The 25,847-nt window shown below is 42.2% G+C and overlaps 1 protein-coding gene across 2 annotated transcripts in view; it reads right to left on the reverse strand.

Annotated features, from left to right (window-relative positions):
* TMEFF1 (transmembrane protein with EGF like and two follistatin like domains 1) overlaps positions 1 to 17,121 on the reverse strand; it is a 104,385-nt gene extending 87,264 nt beyond the window's left edge. Inside the window, exon 1 of one of the 2 annotated variants that reach the window (XR_016280543.1) lies at positions 16,759 to 17,121. Coding sequence is in view for 1 of the 2 variants with exons in the window: in XM_089516423.1 (XP_089372549.1) it covers positions 16,759 to 16,936 (178 nt within the window). In the remaining variant the exon portion in view is untranslated. The remainder of the gene's footprint in view (positions 1 to 16,758) is intronic. The other variant, XM_089516423.1, reaches the window with a different exon arrangement.
* Between the last annotated feature and the right edge of the window lie 8,726 nt (positions 17,122 to 25,847).

Genomic DNA, 25,847 nt, shown 5'->3' on the forward strand with positions numbered 1-25,847 from the left:
AAGCACTTCTAACTTTTTATCCCGCTACCCACTGAAACCAACGTGACATATTGGAAAAAGTCAGAGTCAAAGTACACAGGGTGTTAAACATGCAATATATGGCTGGTTTCTTTTTAAAAATAATATGACTTTTTAACGTCTACAGCAAGAACGAAATTTCCCCACGCATGTTTGGCAAACACATGTTTGTTACTGTGTGTCTTCAAGTCATTTACAAGTTATGGTGACCCTAGTGTGAGCCTATCAGAGTTTTCCTGGCAAGATTTGTGCAGAGGAGGTTTGTCATTGCCTCTCTCTGAGGTGGAGAGAGTGTGACTTGCCAAAGGTCACCCAGTGGGATTTCATGAACTCTGGTCTCCAGATTCTTAGTGCAACACATAAACCACCACACCACTTTTCCTCTCATGGGGCACATGGGGTAGTGTTTAAATTCTTCCCCCATTCAAATTCATACCAAAGAATTTCTGCACACATTTACAACAGGTAGAACTTTTTAAAAACTTTACTAATAGTTTCCCCTCCTTTTTAACTCCTAAAGTACACAATTTTTAAAGAGAAAAAACACATGGGGCAAGGTTTAGGCATCCCCCTTCCATGCTTATGCCAATCTAGATCAGAGCTATAAAGACATATCGTAGAGTAGAGTTTTAGCTGCATGGTACATCTTCAACACAGTATGAAGTCTGACCCCTCTACAATACTGTATCATCAGTGATCGAAGGCCCCCTCCTGCACAATGAATCTTCTCTCACACAGGCTTTGGGAGGTAGACCTATCCTCATACACAGAGAAGTCCCTAATCTGCTAACAATATGCTTCCACTGTCTATATAGGACAAAAAAAAAATGCCCTGCTGCACAAGTGGGGTTAAGTGGTAGCACTGGCCCCAAAGTTGTAGATTCTCAGAGCAAATTGCTTGGTGCTTACATTGCAATCTTTTTTGCATCAGCTGAACCCTGGTTTTCCTAGGATTTTTTGTTACATGTTTTCACTGCATACTTTGGAGCCTTCCATGGGACTATCACACGCAGTTATAGATAAGCTGCACTTTGTTTGCTTTTGCAATTCCTGGTATTTTGGCACTGCTGTTTACAACTATCCATTCTGCATTTTTGTATCCAATATAGAATAACTTTTGTGATGAGCAGGCTCATAGCCATATATGCCACAGTGAACGTGGTCGGGTTTAAAGGTGCAACGGTGCTCCTTGTTTTTCAACTGCAACACATGAAACATGGCGCGCACCTACACTGTAGAAATAATGTATTTTGACACCACTTTAACTGCCATGGCTGCTTCCTACAGAATCCTGGGATCTGTAGTTTTGTGAGGCACCAGCAATCTTTGGCAGAGAAGGCTAAAGACCTTGTAAAATTACAAATGCCAGGATTCCATAGATGCACTTACAGTGGTATCAAACTGCATTTTTTGTACAATGTAGATGCCCCCAAAGTGCCTCAACAGAGACCTACCTGATGCTGCCTTTGCTGCTGCACAGAAGCATAACCGTTAACCCATCCTACATTTCCTAATCAGCAAGCTAGAGATGTATCATGCATCTGTTTTTCAATTGCTTTTTCAAGTGTCACTTTCTTTCTTTCTTTTGTTCATTCGTTTTTAATGTTTTACAAAAATATCTAATGAAATCCCTTGTGGAAGAGGAGGGGGGAAATCTTGGGAGCCAAAAAGAAGGGAGAAGGGATCTAGGACAACCTTGGAGACTAATTAATTTATTTCAGAATAAGCTGTTGTGGACTCTAATCCACTTCATCAGATGTAAAGCATATGTTGAAATAGTTAGTCTGAAAGGTATTGCTTTATTATCCTGCCTTCACCACCCCAGCTCTTTTCCTTTGTCTGCTGAGACAGACTATGCTGAAACCCAACTATCTCCTTGGACAGATTCCAATTATTATTAGTCAGTTCAGCCATGGAGGCAGAAACAAGCGAAACTGAAGTAGTCCTCTCTCATAAATGATTGGAGGAAATCTAAAAATGTTGAATGAAAAACACTTTTTTGGCCTGTCTGTCAGTAAAGAGTGACAGAAAGGGAATTCAATTAAAGCCCAGCTAGGATAAATTTGTGGGAATCTGAAACATAAAGTATGATTTAGTCCAAGGAAGACTGCAACTCTATTAGAATAGTTACCACCTAGAAGCAAGACCCCCTGTAACCCTATTTAAAACTGAGTTATTAATCAATGATAAGATATGTGTAATCCAGAACTTAGTCCTGTCATTCATTCATTCATTCATTCATTCCACCTTTCTCCTAACGTGGTGTTACATCAGCCGACAACACAGAACAAGCAGGTGAAATGGGGAAGAGTTCACAGATTAGGCTTGGTTTGTTTCTCAATGGGTTGGATCTGGGCTTAGTCAGAGAAGAACCATAGAAATCAATGACTAACTTATCATGACTAATTTTACTTCATTTCAGCATGCTTGCTTCAAGTGTGATTAAGTCCAGCCCATTGCCTCTAACTAAGTCCTGTGGGACAAAGTAAAGAGGGTGCAGTTTACAACCCAGTTGTGTAAAGAGAGGGTAAAACCTGACCCTCTCATCGCCAGCAGGAAGAGAATTTCCCACTCCAGTGACATCTCCAAGTGCATCATATGAGCATTAAAAAAATGAAGCATGGCATCTGGTTATGGGGTAAACTGGTAATAGAGGGAAAAGCACTTTCTACTTCTGCAAGCTGGTGGCAAAACCTCACCTGAAAAGCAAAGATGCAGCTATAGGACAAAATGAGAGTGTTGCTTCGCAAATAGGAATTCTGCCTCACAAAATGAAAAATAACATCTGTCCCCAAACTTATAACATTAAAAGTTCAACCAAGCATTTAGAAATACAGTTTAAATGTCCAAAGAAAAGGGGTAGACAAAGTTATCAAGAAAGCCAGCCTGTTATAGTAGTTTGAGCGCTGGACTAGGACTTTGAGAGACCAAGTTTTGAATATCCACTCAACCACAGAAATCCACCTGGGGTGAATTACACTCTTTCAGCCTCAGAGAATGGCAATGGCAAACCTCCTCTGTATAAATCTAGCCAAAAGAAGCCTGTAATACATTCAGTATAGGCTCGCCATAACTAAGAAATGAATTGAAGGCACACAACAACAGCAACGTTAGTAAGGGAATGCAATACACAGCAAATATAGGCTTTCTAAGTATGCACAGTTTTCAGTCTCACTCTCTGCAGTGCTAGAAATTTGGGGTTGAAAGAAAACTTTATTTGGGTGGGCAGAATTCTTATTGGCAATACTCTCATTCTGCCCCCACCCACCTGTGAAAATGATTCATAATAGTGGGAAGCCATGTCACTCAGTGTGCAGATGTACTGCCTTCTCCCTGAGCTGCTTGCCATCAGTTGTCTCTCTCCCTCACCCCCTCTCTCCCCCACATACCCTGTTCATCACCATGATGACACTTTGCTAGAGCCTGAGATTAAAAAGACAAACCTGGTACAATCACATGACAAAAATGCAAAGTGAATGATTTCCACCCTTCATTTGGTTTAAGCAGCCTGCACTGTTTTACAGAATGTCCATTACTTTGTTGATCTACATACAGTTCAATTATCAATTATGGAAGTTCTTTCCAACAGATTGCATACATATGGCATAATGCTCCTTTACTGTCAAATATATGCGAGTCATTTCAGAAAATATTGTAATGCTGGGGTGGGAGGTATGAAGATGATTTTCAATACATCATTTTAGTCTTCACCTAATACATCTTAATGTGAAGCTTTCATTTGTCATTCACTTGATCACTATAAGTAGCAATTAACCAGGAAATATAGAATAGTGTCATGTTGGTTATACTGTATGTGTATCTTTGATATTTGCACAGAATCCATTACTTCCTGCTCTCACGTAGTGACTTGCTTGAAAAAGCACACAGTACTGATATTTTAACTTAGATCCAACTTTATATTTACTGTACTAGCACCCAAGACTACCAATAATTCAGTCAGCTCAGTTCAGGTTGGTAGACATGGTGAGAATGGCTGATTAGAATATGGAAATTCTGAATTCAAATCTCTGCTCAGCTTGACTGCTAGTCTTCCAATTCTCTCTCTCTCTCTTGGTTTAATCTACCTTCCAGGGTTGTTCTGGGGCTAAGTCTCACTCTGAGCTGACTGAGAGAAAGTCAGGGGAGTAACACTGGCAAGGTTTTCATTAATTAGAAAAAGTAATGAAAGTGTAAGACAGGTAGAAGTGCTCTCCAGATGCTTTGAACAACAGCTCCCAAAACACTTGACAATTGGTTATGCTGGCTAGGACTGATGGGAGCTATAGTCTAAAATATGTGTAGGACACCAGGTTGTGTATTCCAAAATAAGGTGTCGCCATAACTCTTTTAAACCTACTTTTTCTGCTGTTACAATAGAGAAAACTAACATTAAATGATGAGTATCCCTATGGGAAATTTCTAGATTTGTAAAGCATCAGAGCACAATCTTGTCACAGTCAAATAATCTTAAATCAATTAAAATACAAGAGTTAAACATATCTTTAATCCTCATATGCAGAACTCCTTGCATTCATAGTGCATGTGTTTGTAAGTACAGACAGATTGGGCTTGGTGGACCAATGATCTGCGCCTGTAGAAAATTGCTTTGTGCATATGTGAAAGGTTTGCTCTTAAAGGATATTCTTTCCCAATGTATTTCAGTCTCAACGTATCAGAAATACAAACACATGCCTGAGAAAAGCACCTAGTTACTTAGACATTCCATAAAATCCAACCAACATTGTGAAGCTTTCAAGCTAAATAGTAGGTTTATACACTTGTCCCTCCATATTCGCTAGGGTTAGGGGCACAAGACCCTCGTGAATATGGAAAAACTGCAAATAACATAAACACCATGTTTTTACCTGAAATGACACCTCTCTGGGAATCTCTAGGCCCTCCAGTGCAACTCTGTGGTCAATGTCTGACAGTCACTGACCACAGAACTGCACTGGAGGAGCTACAAAGGCCTAGCGGAGTATTCTCTCTAGGAATCTCTAGGTCTTTCAGTGCAACTTTTAAAGTTGACCACAGAGTTGCACTGGAGGACCTAGATATTCCTAGAGAGAACATATTAATCAAATCCGTGAATTATCAAAGCCACAAAAATGGAGGGATGAGTGTATTTAGCACTGCTTGTTTGTTGGTTTGGATGTTCCTTAATTTAATATTACTCTACAAGAACAGCTATAAAGCAGTCAATACAGCCTGTCCAGGATCAAAGGCTTGAAGTTCTTATGCACTATACATTATAAAATTCAGCACAGAAGCAAATGGTTTCCAGGTCAGGCCTATTTTGGGCTCGAGTAAATAGCTTCAATTGTCTACTCCCAGATCAGCAGAAGAAGACTTCAAATCCATGCAGAAGTCCAGATATTTCCAAAATCCATCAGCAACTCTAGCTTTTGGAGTTTTAACAATTCATTGGAGATGATCCAACACTAGATTTTATCTCTGTAAAGACTTCAGGACTTGTGATATTTTCAGTGAATCCTAATTGCAATTAAAAAGGCTTTGCAAATATATTTGCTCTTCAAAATCACACAATAGTACTATGGATTCAAAGACTGTTATCAACTGCTCTGTCCACAACATCAAAAAATATTAATGCTGCTGCAGCAGCAGATACTTCAGCAGAGAATTACATGGTCTAAATCAGTGGTGGACAATGTTGTTGGACTGCAGCTCCCATTAGCCCTCCTCCTACCCTAGCTAGTAGTTGTAGTTTAGCAATAGGAAATGATTATTTTTTCACTACTGCCCATGCTTGTGGGGTGATTCTGGGAATTGTAGTTCTAACTAGCCTTCCCTTGGAAAACTAGCCTTTTCAAGGTGAGATCAAGAAAGTCACAAGCTGATCACCCCTAGTTTAAATATCAAAGCCATATCAAATTAGGAGTGATCAGCTTGTGACTCTCTTTAATTTAAATAAACACATAATGTGATGTATGGGTGTATCGTTGCAACTGAATGAACATAAAAATAAATATGACTTCATTTGTCATGCTTTACTCTTTTTTTTGGGGGGGGGGTTACAAAAGACAACTGAAGAAGGTACATTTTTATAAAGCAGGGATAGAATTTGTGCAACCCCCTAGATTTTGCAACTCCCAGCATCCCTAGCCACCACAGCCAACAGCAAAGAATGGTAGGAATTACAGCCCAATAACATCTGAAGGGCCACACATTTCCCTCCTATATTATGAATGAAGTTCCCAAGGTGTGTTCCTGGGTTTTAAAAGTTGGTCAGAGGCTCTAGAGGAGCTCTCTCACAGATGTTTCCCAAATGGCAGCTAAAGGGGCATCACAACACCATAACCGTGTAGTGTGAAAGGACCCAAAGACTCTGGTTCCACAACTTCTGAAGGTAGAAAAGCATCCCAGCTGGTTCTTGTGGGGTGCAATTTGAGTTTCCTTGTTAAAGGGAAACAAAAATATGCAGGTATGAAAGTTAAACTTGTTAAGAGTTCAGCTTTCATCAGCAGAACAGCAAAAGTGTGGGTCAGACTGTTATTTTAAATCTGTCTTCCTAAAGAATAAAGACTTACTCCAAAAAACAATGAACATACAGTTTGTAGTTTAAAAATAAATAATAACAACTTTAATAAATAAATACACAACAAACTAAATCCTATCCTAACTGATGTTAGCAGGAAGAGACTGTTAACCTCGCTCAGAGGAGACTGTTACTGTGACTTAGACTGAAAGGAGACTGTTTAGAAGCTTGAGAGAGTCTCTGAAACAGCCTCCAAGACTGAGTGGCAGGAGTAACATGTTTAGATAGAATGAGGCAGACAGAGGGAAGTGCCTGTCTATTTAAAGAGGGAAAAGAGAATGCAATACATAAATGTTCTCAAAAACCTCAGCTCAAAAATGAACTCTAGAACTGGTTTGCAATCTCCTCTGAACCTCTATAAAGGCTTTTAAAGATGCCTACAACCATGAAAAACAGGTGAAGGCCAAGGGAAGACCATTCTAGGATGGTCAGCCGTGGCAACTTGTCCATTAAAATGATCAATGTTGCCTTTGCATTACTGGCATCATCTGTTGGCAAAGCTCTTGATTCCCTGACTTCCCATCTTCTCTAATATTTCATTATTATGAGATCTATTTCATTACTTTTATTTCCCATATGCCATTACTAATACACTTTTGCAGAATGTCTTTTTCTGCTCCTGTTTCAGTGCACTTGGGCAGCAGTGGGGGAGGGAGATTGTTTGAAGTATGGTAATGGATTTTCCGATTAGTTCCATCCTTGAAGATTTGTCAACCCTGAGGTATAGTTTTTTTCAAAACAAAGTGGTTCCTTTTCTTACATGTAAACATGACCCTTCAACTGCTCTTCAGACAGAGAGAGAACCCCAGCCCACCCAGAACAGCTGATGAAGAGTGAAAACAATACAGACCAGTGAGTCACTTAGGGACACTGGATATCACACCACAAATGCAGGCAACCAGGTATGGAAACTAGGCAGTTCACTGGATGAGATATACAAGAACAGAAAACAGAGGAAGACTTTCAGGAAAATCTGTGTAAAAGGGCCATTTCAAGAGCACAAACTCTACTTGCAGAAAGTCACAGGCTCAGGCAGCTAGGTGAAAGTTCTAGTTTAGTCAGACCAACAAAGAACCCTGTCTCTCTCTCTCTGTGAACTGTGCTCTGTGACTATGCATCTAGGACCTTCATGATCATAATCCTACTCTGGATTATAAATTGGAGATTCATAATGGCTAAAAGGAAGTGCTTCTCCACACCACACATGGAGGGTATTCACATAGCACAGCCGTGTACATAGCTACACAGATTGTTGAGCTGCACACAGGTAGATTTGTTCACACATTCATCACGTTACCCAGGTACACTTGTTGTTGTGCCTACTGTTTTTTTTTATTTCTATCCCCAAAACACTGTTATAAAACAGAGCAAATGCTAATAACAGTCAAAATATTTAAAGAATTTATTAAGAAGCAGAAAAGAAGGAAAGAAAGCAATATCAGCAATAACTAAACAATTTAAGTTTCAAAGCAAAACAGGATGGAGATCAATAAATCAGATATACAGATACTCCATCCTGCTGTTATACAACCCTAGGCTGGAATGAGACTCTAAGTCTCATCCTGCCATTACCTCGCCTCCAAGATGCTACTGAATGAAGGCTGTGTTGTGGATACAGGTTGAGTATCTCCTTCCTAGAAATCTGAAATACTCCAAAATCCAAAACTGTCCACATGAGTAGCTGAGACAGTGACATGTTTGCTTTCTGTTGATTCAATGTACACAAACTTTGTTTCGTGCACAAAATTATTGAAAGTATTGTATATAAAATTACCTTCAGGCTCTATGTATAAAGTGTATATGAAAGTCCAAGATATCTCATTATGTTCTAAGATCTGAAAAAAATGCAAAATCTAAAACACTTCTGGTCCCAAGCATTTTGGAAAAGGGATGTTTAAAACTATATACGATAAGCTCCAATTCTATTCTCACTATCGTCTTCAATTGGTGCTTTTTCTCACATACCTTCTCTGCGCTCTTGTCAAATCTCTTTTCTCTTTCAAATCTTACACCTGCCCTTCTCACAATTTGTTCTCTCACAAATGTGGCAGCTCCTTAGGGATGAAAAAGGGTTGTACTCCAGTCTGGCTGGAGGAACCATATTTACAGCTTCCATAAAGTGAAAATGTGTATATCTGTACACAATGACAGTGCGCTTCTTGTTTGCTAAGTTACTGAGTTGTAGTCTCCCAGCTTGGCACACCGTTTTTGGGAAAACTGCTCTCACATGTGCCTTAAGCAGTCAAGGAATCCACTCACTTCCACTTTAATGCAGCTTGAAAACGTAACTTCTCTCAATTGTTCAATGTGTGGAATGATTGAGAGAATCTGAGCTTAGCAAAGTTGCTTTTTAGGATCTCAAGCCCAGAATCACTCAGCCAGCACTTAACTTCTCCACACTGTGGAAGGAATGGCCTCACGGCATCACACCAGCCCTTTTGAGAAGGCATTGCCCTCTGAATGCCAGAGCTTTAAAAGGCATAAACATCCAGTCGGAATCAAGGAAAAGGTCACACTGGGTCCTGAAAGGATGGACTCCTTCTCTCCCCACAGCAGCAAGGGGGAAGCAAGCTTGACTTCAGACTTTGGTTAGACAAGAAGCAGCTGCACAATCCTCTTTTCTACCACCACCACTTCACACACACCACACACACCCTACCAAAAAAGAACACTGTCATTCATCTATTCCTCTGTAACCACAACGTGGAAGGAAAGTTATTCTGGTGCCTGCTGCCGACCCAAGTCCTAAGAGCTGCTGGAGAGTTGTGTTACCTCTATGCTGGCATGGACACCAGCGGGTTCCTTACTCAGTGTACATACCTGTTAACAACATTCTTCCCCAGCCTTCATCAAACTGATCTCTCTTCTCTTCCTTTTCACTTTCCCTTGTATGGCTTTCCTTTAGTTTGGAAGTCTGAAGGCAATTTATTTATAACACATAGTAAACAGACACTCCAAAAGTAAATGACAACAACAAGAGAGAAGGCATATCCTCCGGTACAGGAGGGTCTACCTTGGTTTGCTTACTTTAATAAAAATGCAGATTTAGCATACCAATGCACTCCTCTCCCTACGTGCCAACAGTTCTTAGAGAGCTACTATCCTGCCTACAGCACTAAATCATTACTCTTCTTTCCAAAAACATGAAGGCTACCTATACTTTAAGTTATAGGCAGTACAAAAACACAGAGGTCTCAGCTGCATCCTTTGTCTATTAGCCTTGTTTCCATGAAATTAGTATGAGCCAGGCTAAACAAATTCTGTAGGTCAAAAGGGGACAATGTGTGGTCCTCCAGATGTTGTAACTCTCACCTGCCCTTAAGTTTGGAAATTACTGGTGGGGAAAGTTTCATATACTATGGTTCTGAGAAACTGCCTTTTGCTAAAGCAAAAAGCAGCCTGCAGGCCACATGCAAATCCCAGGCCATTCTGTGGCCCCCAGATGGTCAAAAACAATTGTTTCGAAATGCCACCAAATAAACTCTAGGGAGTGTGGTGGGCATTTCCATCATATTTGGAAAACCTCTATCCAACAATTTTTTCTGAAATTTTTCAAAAAACCATTTTGCCCCAATGCCATCTGGGGCATATGGGGAATACTTCCCTAGTTTGGGGGAGGGAGGGTGGGCCAAGGAAGGCCTTTCTGCTCACTCGCCATTGTTTTAAAAGGTTTGGTCAAGAAAGCCCCAAAAATGTGGTGAAAATGCCCACCCTGTCTCCTAAATGGCATGTGAACAGAATTGGTACAAAAAATGTTGGTTGGTGTGTGTGTGTGTGCTTACTTGTTTGTTTATGGAGCCAGATGCAATGGGGAGGGTTCAGCCTTTCTAAGGGCCCAAACAGACAGGACAAAATAAAGCTGCTTTGGGTCACTTTGGAGGTATGATGTTTAAATAACACACACGTCTTAAGAGGCCAGAAGCTGCGCCAAAGCTGTGCTCCAGTCCTTAGGACTGGAGCGCGGCTCTGGTGCGGCTCCCAGCCTCTTAGGACGCATGCAGCATTTAAACAGCATACCTTCAAAGTGAGCTGGAACAGTTTTATTTTTGCCTGTCTTTTCGGGCCCTAAGTCTCCTGAGAGGTTAATGCATCCTTCCACAGAAGCTCATTGCTGTTTTAAAGGTACAAGACCAGGGTAAAAAAAAAAAAAGGTGGCAATCCTACATCACCCTCTTTAGTGAGGGAGGAAGTTAATTCCCATAACTGTGCTAAACAGTGAAGTTAAATACAAAAACACAAAGGCTCCATCCACCAGCCAAGCACCAACAGGCAATTCAAAGCTGCCTACATATTCTAGAGTGGGGCTGGAGAACTGTGGGTCTCCAGATGTGTAGAATCCCAATCCCCATAATTCCCATCCATAATGGAAGAAAGGGACTACGGAGGTGTAGCCCAAAATATCTTCAAGGCAAAAGGTCCTCTGCTCCTTCCCTAGGCAAAACATACGGCCCATCTTCTATCTAATACACAGCACCTACCAACTAGTCATAAAGTAGCAACACAGCTAAATCAAAATGAAAATACTGGCTTTGATTCCAACATGGAAAGTGAGTTTAAAGTTAAAGAAGTTAGTGGATGGCATACTTCCCATTCCCTGCTTGCCCGTGCAACCATTTGTTGCTCTCCAAAAAGCATCACCAGAGGGGTTATGAAGTGGGGAAGGAGAAATATGCCCTTATGTTAACAAATCTTAGGATCCAAGCATCACACACCCAAAAGGCCCTAGATAAAAAGTATGAATCAATCACACCTAACTTTTTGCAATACTGTATTTTGTTTATTGTTAATGTCCCGCTTAACCATTGATTGCCTTTAGACAAAGAATGTTTCTATGTTTGGCATTTCCCCCTGTAATTATCTTGTCTCAATCATGGAATTTTACAGGGAGTACAGATGTCAATTTCCATTTGTAACCCTTTCATTTTTTCCTCACCACTTCTTTTCTCTTCTTCCTTGCTAGAAAGTCTCCGTACAGCTATTTGAATGGAAGCCAGCATGATGTAGTGATCTGAGTGTAAGAACATGATCCTGGAGATGATGGTTCAAGACCCCGCTTGGCCATGGAAACCCACTGGATGATCTTGGCAAGTCATATTCTCTCAGCCTCAGAGGAAGGCAAAGGCAACCCCTTCTGAACATATCTTGCTAAGAAAATTCCATGATAGGTTTGCCTTGGGTTCGAAATAAGATGGAAACAGCTTGAAGGAACACAACAACAACAACAACAACAACATTAGGGAAAGGGTGTTTGTATGTCACCCTGGATTTCAGAACAACTCAGTCACATAACTGGGTGAGACCACAAGGAGCCAACTGGGATTGATTGTCGAATTATTCAAAGATTAAAATGAGATATAAAACACCAATAACGGATGATTCAGATATAAATAAACAGACTTGAATTCCAATTAGCATCCAGATAGTATCAATGCAGCACAGGAACAAATATTTGCCTATGCAAAACAAGAAGAAGATGAAAAGCATGGTTCCCACAATACTACTTTGTGACAATCTGGGAGAAGCAGAAGCTGCACAATGAAAAGATGGTCCTTAACCCTTGGAAAGAGGTACACAACACCTTAATCCCAACTAGGTGAATTAATTAGGCCTGAAAGTTTGTACTTCAGCCAAATGAAGCAGGTTTCAGTGCAAAAATGATTTCTGGGATATTTCCAAGTGGAATATTTAGAACACTTGGGAGAAGTCATCCAGCTAAGAAAGTAAATGGAAATGTTTGCTAATCTTGGCTTTTATTTTATGGTACACATTCTCCGTGAACCTCTACTATTGAGATCATTTATAAAGAGACCTCACTTCAACACTCTACACTGGAAACTGACTACACTTACCAGCTTTCAAAAGGAAATTTCAGCAGGACTCCTCTTCACATGATAAACTAGAATTTGGCAGCAAATTAACCTATTCATCTTTCTTTGCACAAAGCACAAATCAGTCATCATAAGGATGCAATGAGGGGAGTCAAGCATATAAGAGCAGAGCTTTGCTCAAATCTACCACCAACATGTCTGGAATCAGAAAATGAGACTCACAACAAGTTACTGTGGAGAGAACAAACAAAGATGAAATTTACTTTGTGGAATGGTTTTTGCATAATTTGCTTCCTTGTGAATTTGCTAATCACTATTAGCAGAGATGTCCATATTGAACACCACAAAGGTATTGTGAATTAAAAGAGCTGCATAAAATGATTACAAAACCAAACCAGAAATGAAGCAGAAATGCACTTCCAACCATAACCCTATTCATGAGTACATTACAGTAAACCCAGTTAATCTTAAGTAAGGGCACATAGGCCTGGACTGAAGCCTTAGAACTCATGACAGAGACAGGCCCAGCTACTATGCTGTTGTTATTGTTATTGTGTACCTTCAAGTAATTTCCGATTTAAGGTAATCCTAAGACCTACCTATCATGGGTTTTTCATGGCAAGTTTTGTTCACATGAGGTTTGCCATTGCCTTCCCCTAAAGATGAGAGGGTGCGACTTGCCCAAAGTCACCCAGCAGGTTTCATGGCCAAAAGCGGAATTGAAACCTGGTCTCTAGAGTCACAGTCCAACACACAAACCACTACATCATGCTGGCTCTCAACTAGGCCTGAACAAAAAGTGGGAAAGTTGTCAAAGCCTCACTTCACTGCCCCACTTTGCTTCTTCAATTCCTCCACCCACCCCAAACTCATTTCTTCTTGGAACAAGAATCTGAAAGAAAATCCCAATGGCAAGGGAAAAAAACATGAGCCAAGACAGCAGTTTTGAAGGCAAAGGTTCAAGGAAAGGAAGGATTCAGCATTACCAAATACACACACATGTACCCTGACACTGGCACTTCTGTCTTTCTACTTCCTAACACTCTATGCCTCATTCCAAACACACACTCTCAATAACAGTAAAGCATTCTAGGGCATGGGCCATTCCAGTGTTCCATCTAGTTAGGGAGTTAGATACTTGTTCAACATTTATACATCTCAATTCTATGTACTGTATGCTTTTTGGAAGTAAGTCCCACTGTGCCCAATGAAACTTAATCCTTTGTTAGTGCACAGAAGACTGCAGCCTTAGGTTGTAATCCTCAACAATCTTGCTAGGGAGTAAGTCCTGCTGGAACTTACCTCCAAGATGTATGAGATGGTGCAATACTAACAGACACTAACCCAAAGGGACTATCTCATAAAGTGCTCTGAGCTGCTTGCAAAGTGGCAACTGCCTTCACCTCTCAGGGAAGACAATAGAATCAGAGGACAACAAGTACCTCTCATGAATCTCTCATCAATCTGGCACTAGCAGTGGCACCGTAATTTCGACTGGCAATCAACTCAGAGCAATCATCCATGCTTTTCAGATGGGGGAAAAGAGAAACAACCGCTTGAAGGTAAAATACCTGAGTCTGGAGACAGAACCAAACAGAAATATGCTTAAGAAAAATACTGTGTTAGAAGCGTACCTCGCATTGTAATTTTAGGGATTTCTTTAACATTCATGTTCTTAGGTTCTTATTTTAAAATTAATCTTTAAAATTAAATGTCTCCTGACTTCCTCCTTCCTATTTCTATTATGTACTGAAAGGCCAGATAAAGCAACCAAGAGAAACAGCTTTCATATTTTAAAAAATTGATGTGTTTTTTTTAAATATTGCAACACACTTCTCAGCTATGACTTTTCTTAGCAACCAACCAGGGCAGGATTTGATGCTAGGATTTATATGCTATTTATTAATGCTGAACAGCAGAAAAGAAGCAGGGTGCTTTCTCAAATAGGTTACAGATATAGGAGCAGCTCAGCAATCTCTTGCGTTTCTCAGACCATGTTCTTAAGCAACAGAAGTGAGAGAAGATAAAGGTGAAGCGGATGGTTTGCATTAATTAGCTGGGGTGATAGGCCTGAACATACACTCAGCAGAAAGAAACAAAAGATCTCCCCTCCTGTTTGGGTAGCAGGGGAATGAGGCAGGAGAGAGTGGACTTTATCTCCTCTTAAAGAGAAATAATTTTCTTGCTGGTACAACTGAAGTAAAAGCACGTTTTGAAACCAGAGATGCAAAGTCTTTGTTCCCAGCTACACGAAATGAATGGCACCCCCTATCGCCACTGGTTCCAGATACATGAACCGTTGACACCTCACTGACTACACAAGGTCAGTGCTCACATTCCCAGACTGGCCAAACAGCTCTCTTGTTTTCACCCTTGCAAAAAAGGAGCATAAGCCCTGGGAGAATGGATGTACAGGGATCCTAAGTGTGAATATATAAAAAGCAAAGGTATATAAAATATATCCTTCTCTCATATATATATATATATATATATATATATATATATATACACACACACACACATACACATATATGGAAAGAGAAATCAGACTATTTGTATGAAAGTGCCTGTGTATTTTTTTTTGGGGGGGGGGAGGAAGACAGGGATAGTGATGATGGTTGTGGGTGCATGAAGGGAAGAGTCTCTATATGCACATGTGTAGTTATGTGTGACTCCCATTTAATTCAATATAACTTGCACCCAAGTAGCTGTACAGGGCACTCCAACAAAATGCCAGCTTAGAAATAAGTCTGAGTTCCACAAGACTTACTCCCACCTGTGTATAGGATTGCAGCCCAAGGCTTGTTCTTAGGATCACAGAGACCCCCAAGGACCATCCAGTTCAACTCCCTTCTGCCATGCAGGAAGACACAATCGAAGCACTCCCAACAGATGGCCATCCAGCCAATGTTCAAAAACCTCCAAAGGAGGAGACCATACACTTTTTATTGTTAAAAGTATATAGCATTGTTCAGGGTTAGATTCTAACACGTTGGGAATAAACTCTGGAATCAGGGTTTTGAGTCCTGCTTAGCATGTAGCTGTGCTGGCAGGTCTTAGGCAAAGGCTATGAGGATGATTCTTTAGGATCAGTCACTAAACCGAACCCTACAGATGTAGATATATGCATATACATACATGCATGCCTAAATGTACATACATATACACATACGAGAGAGCCAGAGTGCTGTAGTGGTTTGAGCCTTGGACTATGACCAGGGTTTGAATACGGGCTTGGCCATGAAATCCTGGGTAAGTCACACTCTCTTGGCCTCAGGCTTTCCCTTTCCCTTTCCTCATACCTGAGCCACAAGGGTTTGAATCTTGGACTATGACTTTAGAGATCAGGGTTCAGCTCCTCACTGAACCATGTACACCCACTGGGTGATCTTGGGCAAGTCACACTCTCTCAGCCTCCTCAGGGGTGGCCAGGTTGAAACTTTCCCGTCCCTGTCCCTTGAACCAATCTTGCCAAGGAAACCCCAAGACAGCTTCACTGTTTTAGGGTCGCCATAAGTGGGAATGGAGTTGAAGGCACCCAACACCAAATTTATCTAACTCTTTATCACCCTTCCATCCTTTCATTAAAGAGAGATTAAAATGCATTTAAAGCATCCTGCAAATAAAGCGAAAATGGCAAGTAATTGTGCGAATGACTATCACACGCAAGCTGCTATGGAGTTTATCACATGAAGGAGATCGCATGAACATCCTGGAAAAATCACGTAATTATGCAAAACGATTCCAAACACGACGTTGTACAAAACCTGCCATTAAAGCGGCCCCAAAGAAGCATTGGCGCTCATCTTTTGACTTTCAGGATTTCATTCCGGTATCGCTTTATTTGCGCAAATGCGTGGGATAACCATTCACGCAATTACTCCTCGTTTCCGCTTTAACTGCAGGATGCTTCAATCTCTCTGTAATGCCGAAATCAGCCCCAGTGTGATAAACTCCTATCTCTATCTCTCTCTACCTGCCTTCCATCCTTTCGCAGATGGGTAAAATGAGTACCCACCTTGTTGGGGGCAAGTGTAAACCGTACCTGGAGAGATCTTGTAGCCCCTTTGAGGCTGACTGAAAGAAAGCCATGGGCAGCAGGGGCTTTCCTGGGCTGAAGTCTTCCTTCCTCAGAGATGCCTTGTAACCTGAGTTCCTAGCAATGGGAAGTGCTCTTGCTACTTGTATCTGTGGCTGAGGCTGTGGCTGAGAGGGAGGGAAAGATGGGGCTGGGAGGCATGGCAAGGGGGGGGGATACAAAGGGGAGGGATAAAGGGGTCCCTGTGGGGGGGAGGAGGGAAGGAGGGATCCATGGGGGGGGGGATGGATGCCTTGAGCCCCCTCCCCTCCTCTCACCTGAGCAGTTGCCTCCAGCCTTGCCCTTCCCAGGGGGGCACTCCTTGTTGTTGTTGTTGTTGTTGTTGGGGGGTGCCAGCGGGTTGGAGGTCCAGGCCGGGTCCGGGGCGAGGAGGAGGGCGCAGAGGGCCGCCCCCCAAAGGGCCAGGAGGCAGCAGCGCCCAGGAGAGGCCGCCATGGCCAAGGAGGGAGGCAGGGAGGCCCAAAGGGAAGGAGGGTCCTGGGGGGGATCAAGGGGCGCTGCCCGGAGGAGCCCAGACCCACCGCATCCTTTGTGCCCCGCTGAGGAGGAGCAGGAGGAAGAGAGGATGCTGCTGCTTCTGCTGCTGCTGCTGCTCTGGCTGGGGCTACAACAAAGAGAAGGGAGGGATGGAGGGATGGAGGGAGAAGGAGGGAGGGGAGGGAGGAGGGTCCACACGTGACGCCGGTGACGCCCTCCTCCTCCCCCTCCTCCAGGAGGACCCCTCCACCAGCAAGGGCCAGCCCTGCCTCCGCCTTTGGCCAGGACCTCGCCTCCTCCCTTCCAGACTCCTCCTCCCCAGGAGCTCCATTGGGAGCATCACTACTAGAGAGCAAGAAGAAGAAGAAGAAGAGGGACCACAAAGTCCTCCCTCTCCTCTTCCTCCATTGCAGCCTCCTGCTCCAGGAGGGATTCCACAATGCTCTCCATTGGGAGCATGGACCAAAAAGAGAGTCACCAGAAGGTCCTCCATTTCCTCTCTTCCGTTTCAGCCTCCTGCTCCAGGAGGGATTCCACAATGCCCTCCATTAGGAGCATCACTATAAGAAGCATTGGGACCAGAAGGTCCTCCTTCTTTTACAGGACCTCTCCTCCCTTTCAGATTCTTTGTCCAGGAGGAGTTCCACCAGGACCTCCAGTGGGAGCATCCCTAAGAAGAAGGGGGACCACAAGATCCTCAGCCTCCTTCTCCAGGAGGGTTTCCAAAATGTCCTCCATGGGGAGCATCACTCAAAATAGAGTGACCATGGGTCCTTCTCTTCCATTCCAGCCTCTGTCTAGGAGGAGTTCCAAAATGCCCTTCATTTGGAGCAGGATTAAGAATGGACCTTCACTTTTGGGACCTGTCTTCCATTTCAACCTCTTCTCCAAGAGGGATTCCACAATGTCCTCCATTGGGATCATCACTAAGAAGCAGGGGGACCAGAGATCCTTCTGCTTTTCTAGGACCTCTCCTCCTTTTCAGACTCTTTGTCCAGGAGGAGTTCCACAAGGACCTGTATAGGGAGCATCACTAAGAAGAAGGGGGGCCACAAGATCCTCTTCCTCCATTCCACAATGTTGTCCATTTGGAACATCACTAAGAAGCAGGGGGACCAGAAGGCCCTCCTCCTTTGCCCAGGATGTGTCCTCCAGTTTAAGCCTCTGCCTAGGAGAAGTTACAAAATGCCCTCCATTTGGAGCAGGACTAAAAAGTGGGAGTGACCAGAAGGTCCTCCTCTTGCAATACCTGTCTTCCATTTCAGCCTCTTTGTCCAGGAGGGATTCCACAATGTCATCCACTTGGAGCATCACTAAGAACAGAGTGGCCATGGGTCCTTCTCCTTTTCCTGTCCTCCCTTTCAGCCTCTGTGTAGGAGGTGTTTCAAAACGCCCTCCATTTGGAGCAGAATTAAGAAGGGGATGACCAGAAGGTCCTCCTCCTCCAAGACCTCTCCTCCATTTCAGCCTCCTCTCCAAAATGGACTTCCAAACAGAAGCAAGGGGACTAGAGATCCCCTCTTCTTTTCTAGGACCTCTTCTCAATTTCAGCCTCTGTCCAGGAATGTCTATAATGCCCTCATGTTTGAGCATGGACCAAGACGAAGGTGACGAGAAGCCCCCCTCCAAAATCTGTCTTCCATTTCAGCTTCCTCTCCAAGAGGGGTTATTTATTGTTACTTATTTTTCACAATTCCACAATGTCCTCCATTGAGAGCATCACTAAGAAGAGGGGGACCAGAGATCCCCCTTCTTTTCCAGGACCTCTCCGCCTTTTCAGACTCCTTGTCCAGGACTAGTTCCAAAATGCCCTCAGTTTGGAGCATGGACCAAGAAGGTGTGTGACCAGAAGGCCTTCCTCCTCTTCCAAGACCTCTCCTCCATTTCAGCCTCCTCGCTAGGAGGGATTCTCCAATGTCTTCCTTTTGGAGCAGGGCTAAGAAGCAAGAATTGACATTTCTACTGAGTATGTTTAGCTTTGATTGGATCAGGTCCTCCACTGTGTGTGCCTTGTCCTCCTTTGAGATTGGGAGCTCTGCTGGTCAGCCTGAAAGGGGCTCTCCAGGGCTGGGCTCATACATCCCCTGCCTCCCCCGCCTCCTCAGGAAGACACCCCCCCAGCACCCAGCATGCATAGGTTTTCTTGGCAAGTTTCTACAGAGGTGGTTTGCCATCGCCATCCGCTTAGGCTGAAAGAATGTGATTTGCCCAAGGTCACCCAGTGGGTTTCCATTCAAATCCCGGGCTCCCGAGTCCTATAGTCCAAGGCTCAAACCACTACAGCTCCACTATGGGGAAAGGAAAAGGTATAGATTTTCGAACAAAGCTTGGAAAGGTTACTTTTTTTATAATGTACCACAGTTACCAGAATCCACCAAATTCCAGCCTCTAGCCATGCTGGCTGGCCAGCTAGAGGGGAGATATCCCATAGTTGTAGCAGAACAAAATAACTATTCCCAGATCTGGTTTTGTCCCAACTGTTCGTTGTTTTAGGTAGAATGCTTTTTATTATTATTATTATTATTATTATTATTATTATTATTTGGAAGCAAGCAAGCCAGCCTGGAATATTGGCATGAATGTTAGACTACGACTCTGAAGACCAGGGTTCGATTCTCAGCTCGGTCATGAAACCCATGGAGTGACCTTGGGCAGTTCACATGCTCTCAGCATTAGGGAAAAGCAATGGCAAGCCTCCTGAGAACAAACCTTGCCAAGAAAACCCCATGATAGAGTCACCACAAGTCAAAAAGATAAGAAGGCACACAAAAACAACAACAATGTTGTTGAAAACAGTCTGAAACTAGTCCCCACTGAAACCATTCTAAGGAAGCAAACATGCAAAAGTCTGTACTATGTAGCTGCAATCTGAAAATACTGTCACTGGAAGGAAATCCCAGTCCATTCATTATTATTTCCAGAGAGGGAGGTTCACATTTGGTCTTTGAGTGCCTTGTAACTTAATCCTTCTGGGGGCTTGGCACAGAAAGCAGCTTTGTGCAAACAGTTAATGTTGAGGCCTCCTTGGAGGGGTAGCAGCCAGTACTAGACTTGGTTTTGGTTCAAGTCAAGAGAAAGGGGCCTCTTAGTGTCACCAACCATCCGGTTAAAATTTACAGGCTGGTCTGAAACTAGCACAGAGTTAAGGATGCTGAACTCTGTGTTGTTTTGTAACCTATGAAATAAATTCTCCTATATAGACAAATACATGATTCATGTCAGATTTTGAGAGGCAAACACAGAATACAGAGAACATTGATTGGACTTAGCCAGAGGCAAGGTTTGCCAGGCGCATAAGGCTGGCTGTCATGTGTTACCTATGACTGAGCTGGGATCTGAAATAAGGCCTCCATTAAACCGAGTTCATCTGAGCTACCTTGGTGAGTGGATATGAGGGGAGGCACAAAAACAGATGCAGATTTCTTTTTATTAGTTGAAGAGGAAAGCAGAGACATGACTTCTCCCATTATCTTAATCAACAGTAGATTGTGTGACTAGTTGTCATGTACGGTTGGAAGTTCATAGTGTGGCATAGTGGTTTGAGTGTTGGACTCGGGAGACCACAGTTCAATTCCTAGCTCAGCTAAAAATCCCACTGGGTGATCTTGGGCAACTCACAGGGGAAGGCAATGGCAAACTTCCTCTGAACAAATCTTGCCAACAAAACCCCATGATAGGGTTACCCTAGGGTTGCCATAAGTCAGAAACGACTTGAAGGCACACAACACACAGAATCACAGAGCTGGAAGAGACCACAAGGGCCATCCAATCCAACCCCCTGCCATGCTGATAGACACAATCAAAACAAACAGCTTCATTTATATATCGCTTCCTACCGAACTAGCAGTGTCTAAGCAGTTTACAACTGTAAGCTAATTGCCCCCAACAATCTGGGTACTCATTTTAGCGACCTCAGAAGGATGCAAGCCTGAGTCGAGCTTGAGCCCTTTTGCTTGTATTGAACTCGCAACCTTGTGGTTTTGAATGAGTGGCTGCAGTACAGGCATTTCACCACTGTGCCAGCAGAGCCATCCAGCCTCTTTTTAAAAATCTCCAATGAAGTAGTTTCAATAAACAATAAACATGGCATTTCCTTACCACTGTTGAATCTCCAGCATTGAAGCTCTAAACCAGAGGTGGTCAATTTTGGAAAGTTAGTTATCTGACCATAATAATAATAATAGTAATAATAATCCAAATGGATCGAAGCTGCATGGACTGCCAAACATGACCAGAGGTGGTCAGGTGCCCTCTTCTAATTTTGAAAAATGGCTTTAGAACGTTTAAAAATACAAAGGGCTTCTGCAAAAGGTGAGTAGCCATTTGATCAAGTTTTAGAGGCTGGGGCTACATCTGGCCCATGGGCTATATGCAGAGTGACCAGATATCCTAACTGCAAAGGAGGACAAGACACCGCAACATGCAGGACATTCAAGAAAAATGTAGACCATTACAAAAGAAAAACCAAAAACACTCATAAAAATGAAACTACATGCTTCCTAGTCCTGCTCAAAATGGAGGACATTTTTAAATTCCTCCTGGACAGAAGGTTGAAATGTAGGAAATGTCCGGGAAAAGGAGGACATCTGGTCACCCTGACTACATGTTGCCCATCTCTGCTGTAAACCCAAATGAAGTGTTCTCTTGTTACAGTACTTGTATCCAAGCTCTCCATATGGAATAAACAGGAACTTTACTTGCCAATCTAGCTTGGGATTTTGACTTGGAGAAGACTGCCACCACAAAGCACTCCAGCACATTCAGCTCAGTCCTGTACATGATTTTCTGGAAGCTAGCAAGCCCAGCTGAGTTCACTTAGAATTTAGAGACCTAACCATATTAGTCTGGCAAATCAGACTGCAAATTGATCTTGTAGCACATTTGAAACTGACTGAAACAAAGAAGCTAGTAGCATGAGCTTTCCTAGACTTGAGCCTACTTCCTCAGATGCATAGGTTCAATTAGGTTTACTTGTGAGCCTTTGTCTGCAGAGGGTCTTCCTTCAAGTAAATCGTCATCGTAGAGTGACTAGAATGAGAACGTCTTTTGTGGTGGTCTCCAGGTTGGAGCATGCTCCCTAGCAAAGCTTGCCTAGCATTTCTGTCAGCACCCATTTTGTAGTCACTGAAACAAAGATAGTGAATTTCGCATCTGGTTTTGGGGGGGATGTTTTCACTTCATGCAATTTCCATTAGAATCTACTTTGTGGAGTTTTGGTTTTCTGCTGGGTTGGATTTTTATCCAAAATGAAATCTGCTATTAGATTTTAAAACTGCATTATTAGAATGTACTTTGTACAGTGACTAGCTGTACAAAACATATTTGAAAAGAAACTAACAAATACAAAAACACATTAATAAATAGAATTGTAGTCTGTGTAAGACTGAAGTAAATGACATTTGTCATATCTGCAGGTCACTGTGTTCATTGAGAAACACAAATGTCATGGTCTTTCTTCTATTTGCAATTTATGGCACCATCTTAAAGCTCTTTCCACCTTTGATATCTGAAAAAATAATACTTCAAATTGAAGTCTGTGAACACATTTTCAGTTTTTAAAAACATACTTTAATAAAAATGAAATAGACAACGTGACAATAATAAATTAAAAGAGCAGGCCAAGCAAATATGTACATTAAGTAGTGCTACCATTTTTTTCCAGAGTTAATTCAATGAGACAGGACTTCTGAATCATTTAGAAATATCTTTTCATAATAATCCATGAGGATTTGGTGGTATCAACATTTCTAGTTACCTCAAATTGCTGCATCTTAAAACATTTGGCCATGGAACCAAACAGAGACAAAGCAGACATGGACTTAGTCCAAGTCTAGAAGATGTAAATATCCTTGAATCACCTGGCAATAGTGTCCCCAGTGCTCATTGACAGGAAATTAACTAGATAAAGAGATAGCAGCAAAGACAGATAAGGTTATGAAGCAGCATAAACAAAAATAAACGATTTAAACAATAAAATGGAGGAAACCTGGTGGAAAAAATGCAGGGCCGGAGTGTGTAGACTTCAGATTTGCAGCATCTACATTTATTTCCTTCTAGGACCATGATGTCTCTTATGTATGGCTATGAAAGCTGGACAGTGAAAAAAGCTGACAGGAATAGAATCAGCTCATTTGAAGTGTAGAGCTGGAGTTCTACAGATACCAAAATGACCAACACATGAGTCATACTACAGCAAATGAATCCAAAATGAACAAATTGGGGGGAGGAGGTGTTTGGGGCAAAAAAAAAATGGAGCTTGGAGTCTCATAGGACCAGTCCACAGATCATACTTTCCCCACCCTTCATTTTAGAACTGGTTTAAAATGTTTAACTGAGGAAGACAGAGGCTCAAACATCATCCTATGCCCATCAACATATATAGTATCTGATGACAGACAGCTTATTCTGGCATATTAGGCAGGAAATCCCACAAGCTCTTCTTTTCTTCTCTGTCTGTAAAAGTGCAATAATAAAAATGTGTCCTCACTGTCTGACACACAGGCTCACCTGGTCTAATGGTAGGACTTGCCCTGCTAATAGATCCTGCAGAATAAGACCCTAATGAGTTCTCTGGGATCACAAAATCTCTATTAAGCCAATTTTAAGGCTATGATGTCGATTGTGGCTGCGCATGCACCAAGCCAAGTGGAAATAGCAAGGAAAGGCACCCCCTTATTTAGTTTACTAGTGGTCTGTGGATGTAGGCCGCATCTATATTGCAGAAATAATGCAGTTCAGCACTGTTTTAACTGCCATAGCAGCATGGTATGGAATCCTGGGATTTGTTGGGGGCACCAGAGCTGTCTGAGAGAGAAGGCTAAATGTCTCACAAAACTAACATCCCAGAATTCCATAGCATTGAGCCATGGCAATTAAAGCAGTGTCAAACATTAACTCATGGATAAGTGCAATGTATCTGAAAATCTTCAGCGCGATCACGCGACTTTGCTGGGAGTATGCCTTCTCCTCCCGGCTCCCCCCCATCTGATAATCTCTTATGATTCCAAAAGCCAGAGTTTAAATCCCCACTGGGTGACCTTGGGCAAGTCACACTCTCTCAGCTTCAGAGGAAGGCAAAGACAAACTCCCTCTGAACAAATCTTGCCAAGAAAACCCCATAATAAATTTGCCTTGGGGCCCCCATAAGTCACAAATGACTTGAAGGCACACGACAATAAACAACTCTTAAAATATGCGGCAGTTATAATCATTGCTCACATCACCAACATTTACTCATGCCATTGTCTAGCTTCTATATTTTATGTAGTTTGGTGGATGGCTGCCAGAGTATGCATTTATGTAGTAAAACCTGAGGAATTCTTCAATAAAAGATTGCAGAAGGAAACAGTACCTTACCCAGGAAAGGTTTTTGATGTAATATCCCAAAGATGTTTATTTTCCTAATACGTCCAACCCTATCAAGAATGGGAGTCAGATAAGAAAATAGCTGCTTTCTGCTGGCCACAGTTTTAAACTTGATTGACAAGCCAATCTACAGTTGAGTAAACAAGGAAAGTCCCCTTGTTCTTTGAATACAATTGCTTCCTCCAGGCTGAACATACCATATTCTTCCTGTCAAAAGTACATTACAAACACATCCCCATCCATTCCATTTCTTTTTGATATCTAGCCATTACTTTGCCAAGAGTTCAAACACCTTGAAATATATGTGCAATGTTCTTATAATTATACACCAGCCAGCATTTCTGTTATAAACTTTCTATGGATCTTTCAGTGGCTTTCCATCCAGACGCCAGTAAGGTTCATAGTAGCTTAACTTCAACAATGTTACAGTGATGTGGATGTGCCAAGACCATTCACTGATCCCTTATGGATTTCACTAAACACAGAAGAGAGATGAAAAATATACAACCCATCTTCCATTTGCAAACTCCATCCTCCTTGTGGGACACTGCCAAATGCCCACTGTTCATAGCTTATGTCCACTGCTTTGTGGGAAGCTTTGTAACTGCCCCCCATCAACAAGGGTACATAAGACTTTAGCAATGAGGTTGCTAGAGGGAAAACTGAAGAGTGCTTGTGTACCTTTAGCAATTGTATGGCCAAACAGGTGTCCTTTGTTTCCTTATTGCATGCTGAAATTCCCTTTTCTACATAAGCATTAAAAGTGCAGGAGCCCTCTCCAGTTTTCACTCTGGAAACTCTACTTAGAAACTTGGCATGTATGTATGTATGGCACACGTGTATGTGCTTCAACTCTCCTCTTCCATTTGCCAGTTATACCCTCCAGTGAGTCTTTTGCCCTAGGGCTCCAAACCTTGAGCCAACCTCAGTTAACTGATCCCATACTTCTGTCACAGCTTGGAAATGATGCTGGCCATGCAGTTTGGAAGATTCTGAGAGCTATTGTCCAAAAATGTAACTTTCCCATGATCTGGTTTTGGGCAACATTTGAAGGGAATTTCCATATAAGAAAAAAAGGTGTCAAAAACATCTTGAGGCTCTAAAGCACATATTTTTCATCCACTTTCAGACAGAGGAGTATCTTTTAAGTGTTATAGAAGGAGGTGAAATTGCAAAGGCAGGGAATTGTCTTGTTCCAGTCTGATTGCATAGGTTTTTAAAGACAAAAAGAAATATAAGTTGTTGTCTTTTGATGAAGTTGCACACAGCATGCATTATAATGGACTTTGGGGAGGAAAAGTCAATAATCTAATCTATATAGGAGCGTGGCAATAATTATGAGTCACAGGAACATGCAAACAAATTAAAAGAAAATGGAAAGTGAGAATAGAAACAAACAATGCTAGTCAGCTGTAGTAAATGTTAAGCATATTTTATTACTAAAAGATTTTTATTTAAAAGTAATTTTATTGGATTTTGCAGGTTGTATTTCTGAGTAAATTAA

The sequence above is a fragment of the Sceloporus occidentalis genome, unplaced genomic scaffold, assembly GCF_023333645.1.
Source record: "Sceloporus occidentalis isolate IW3139 unplaced genomic scaffold, rSceOcc1.0.p SCAF_3, whole genome shotgun sequence".
Lineage (NCBI taxonomy): Eukaryota > Metazoa > Chordata > Lepidosauria > Squamata > Phrynosomatidae > Sceloporus > Sceloporus occidentalis.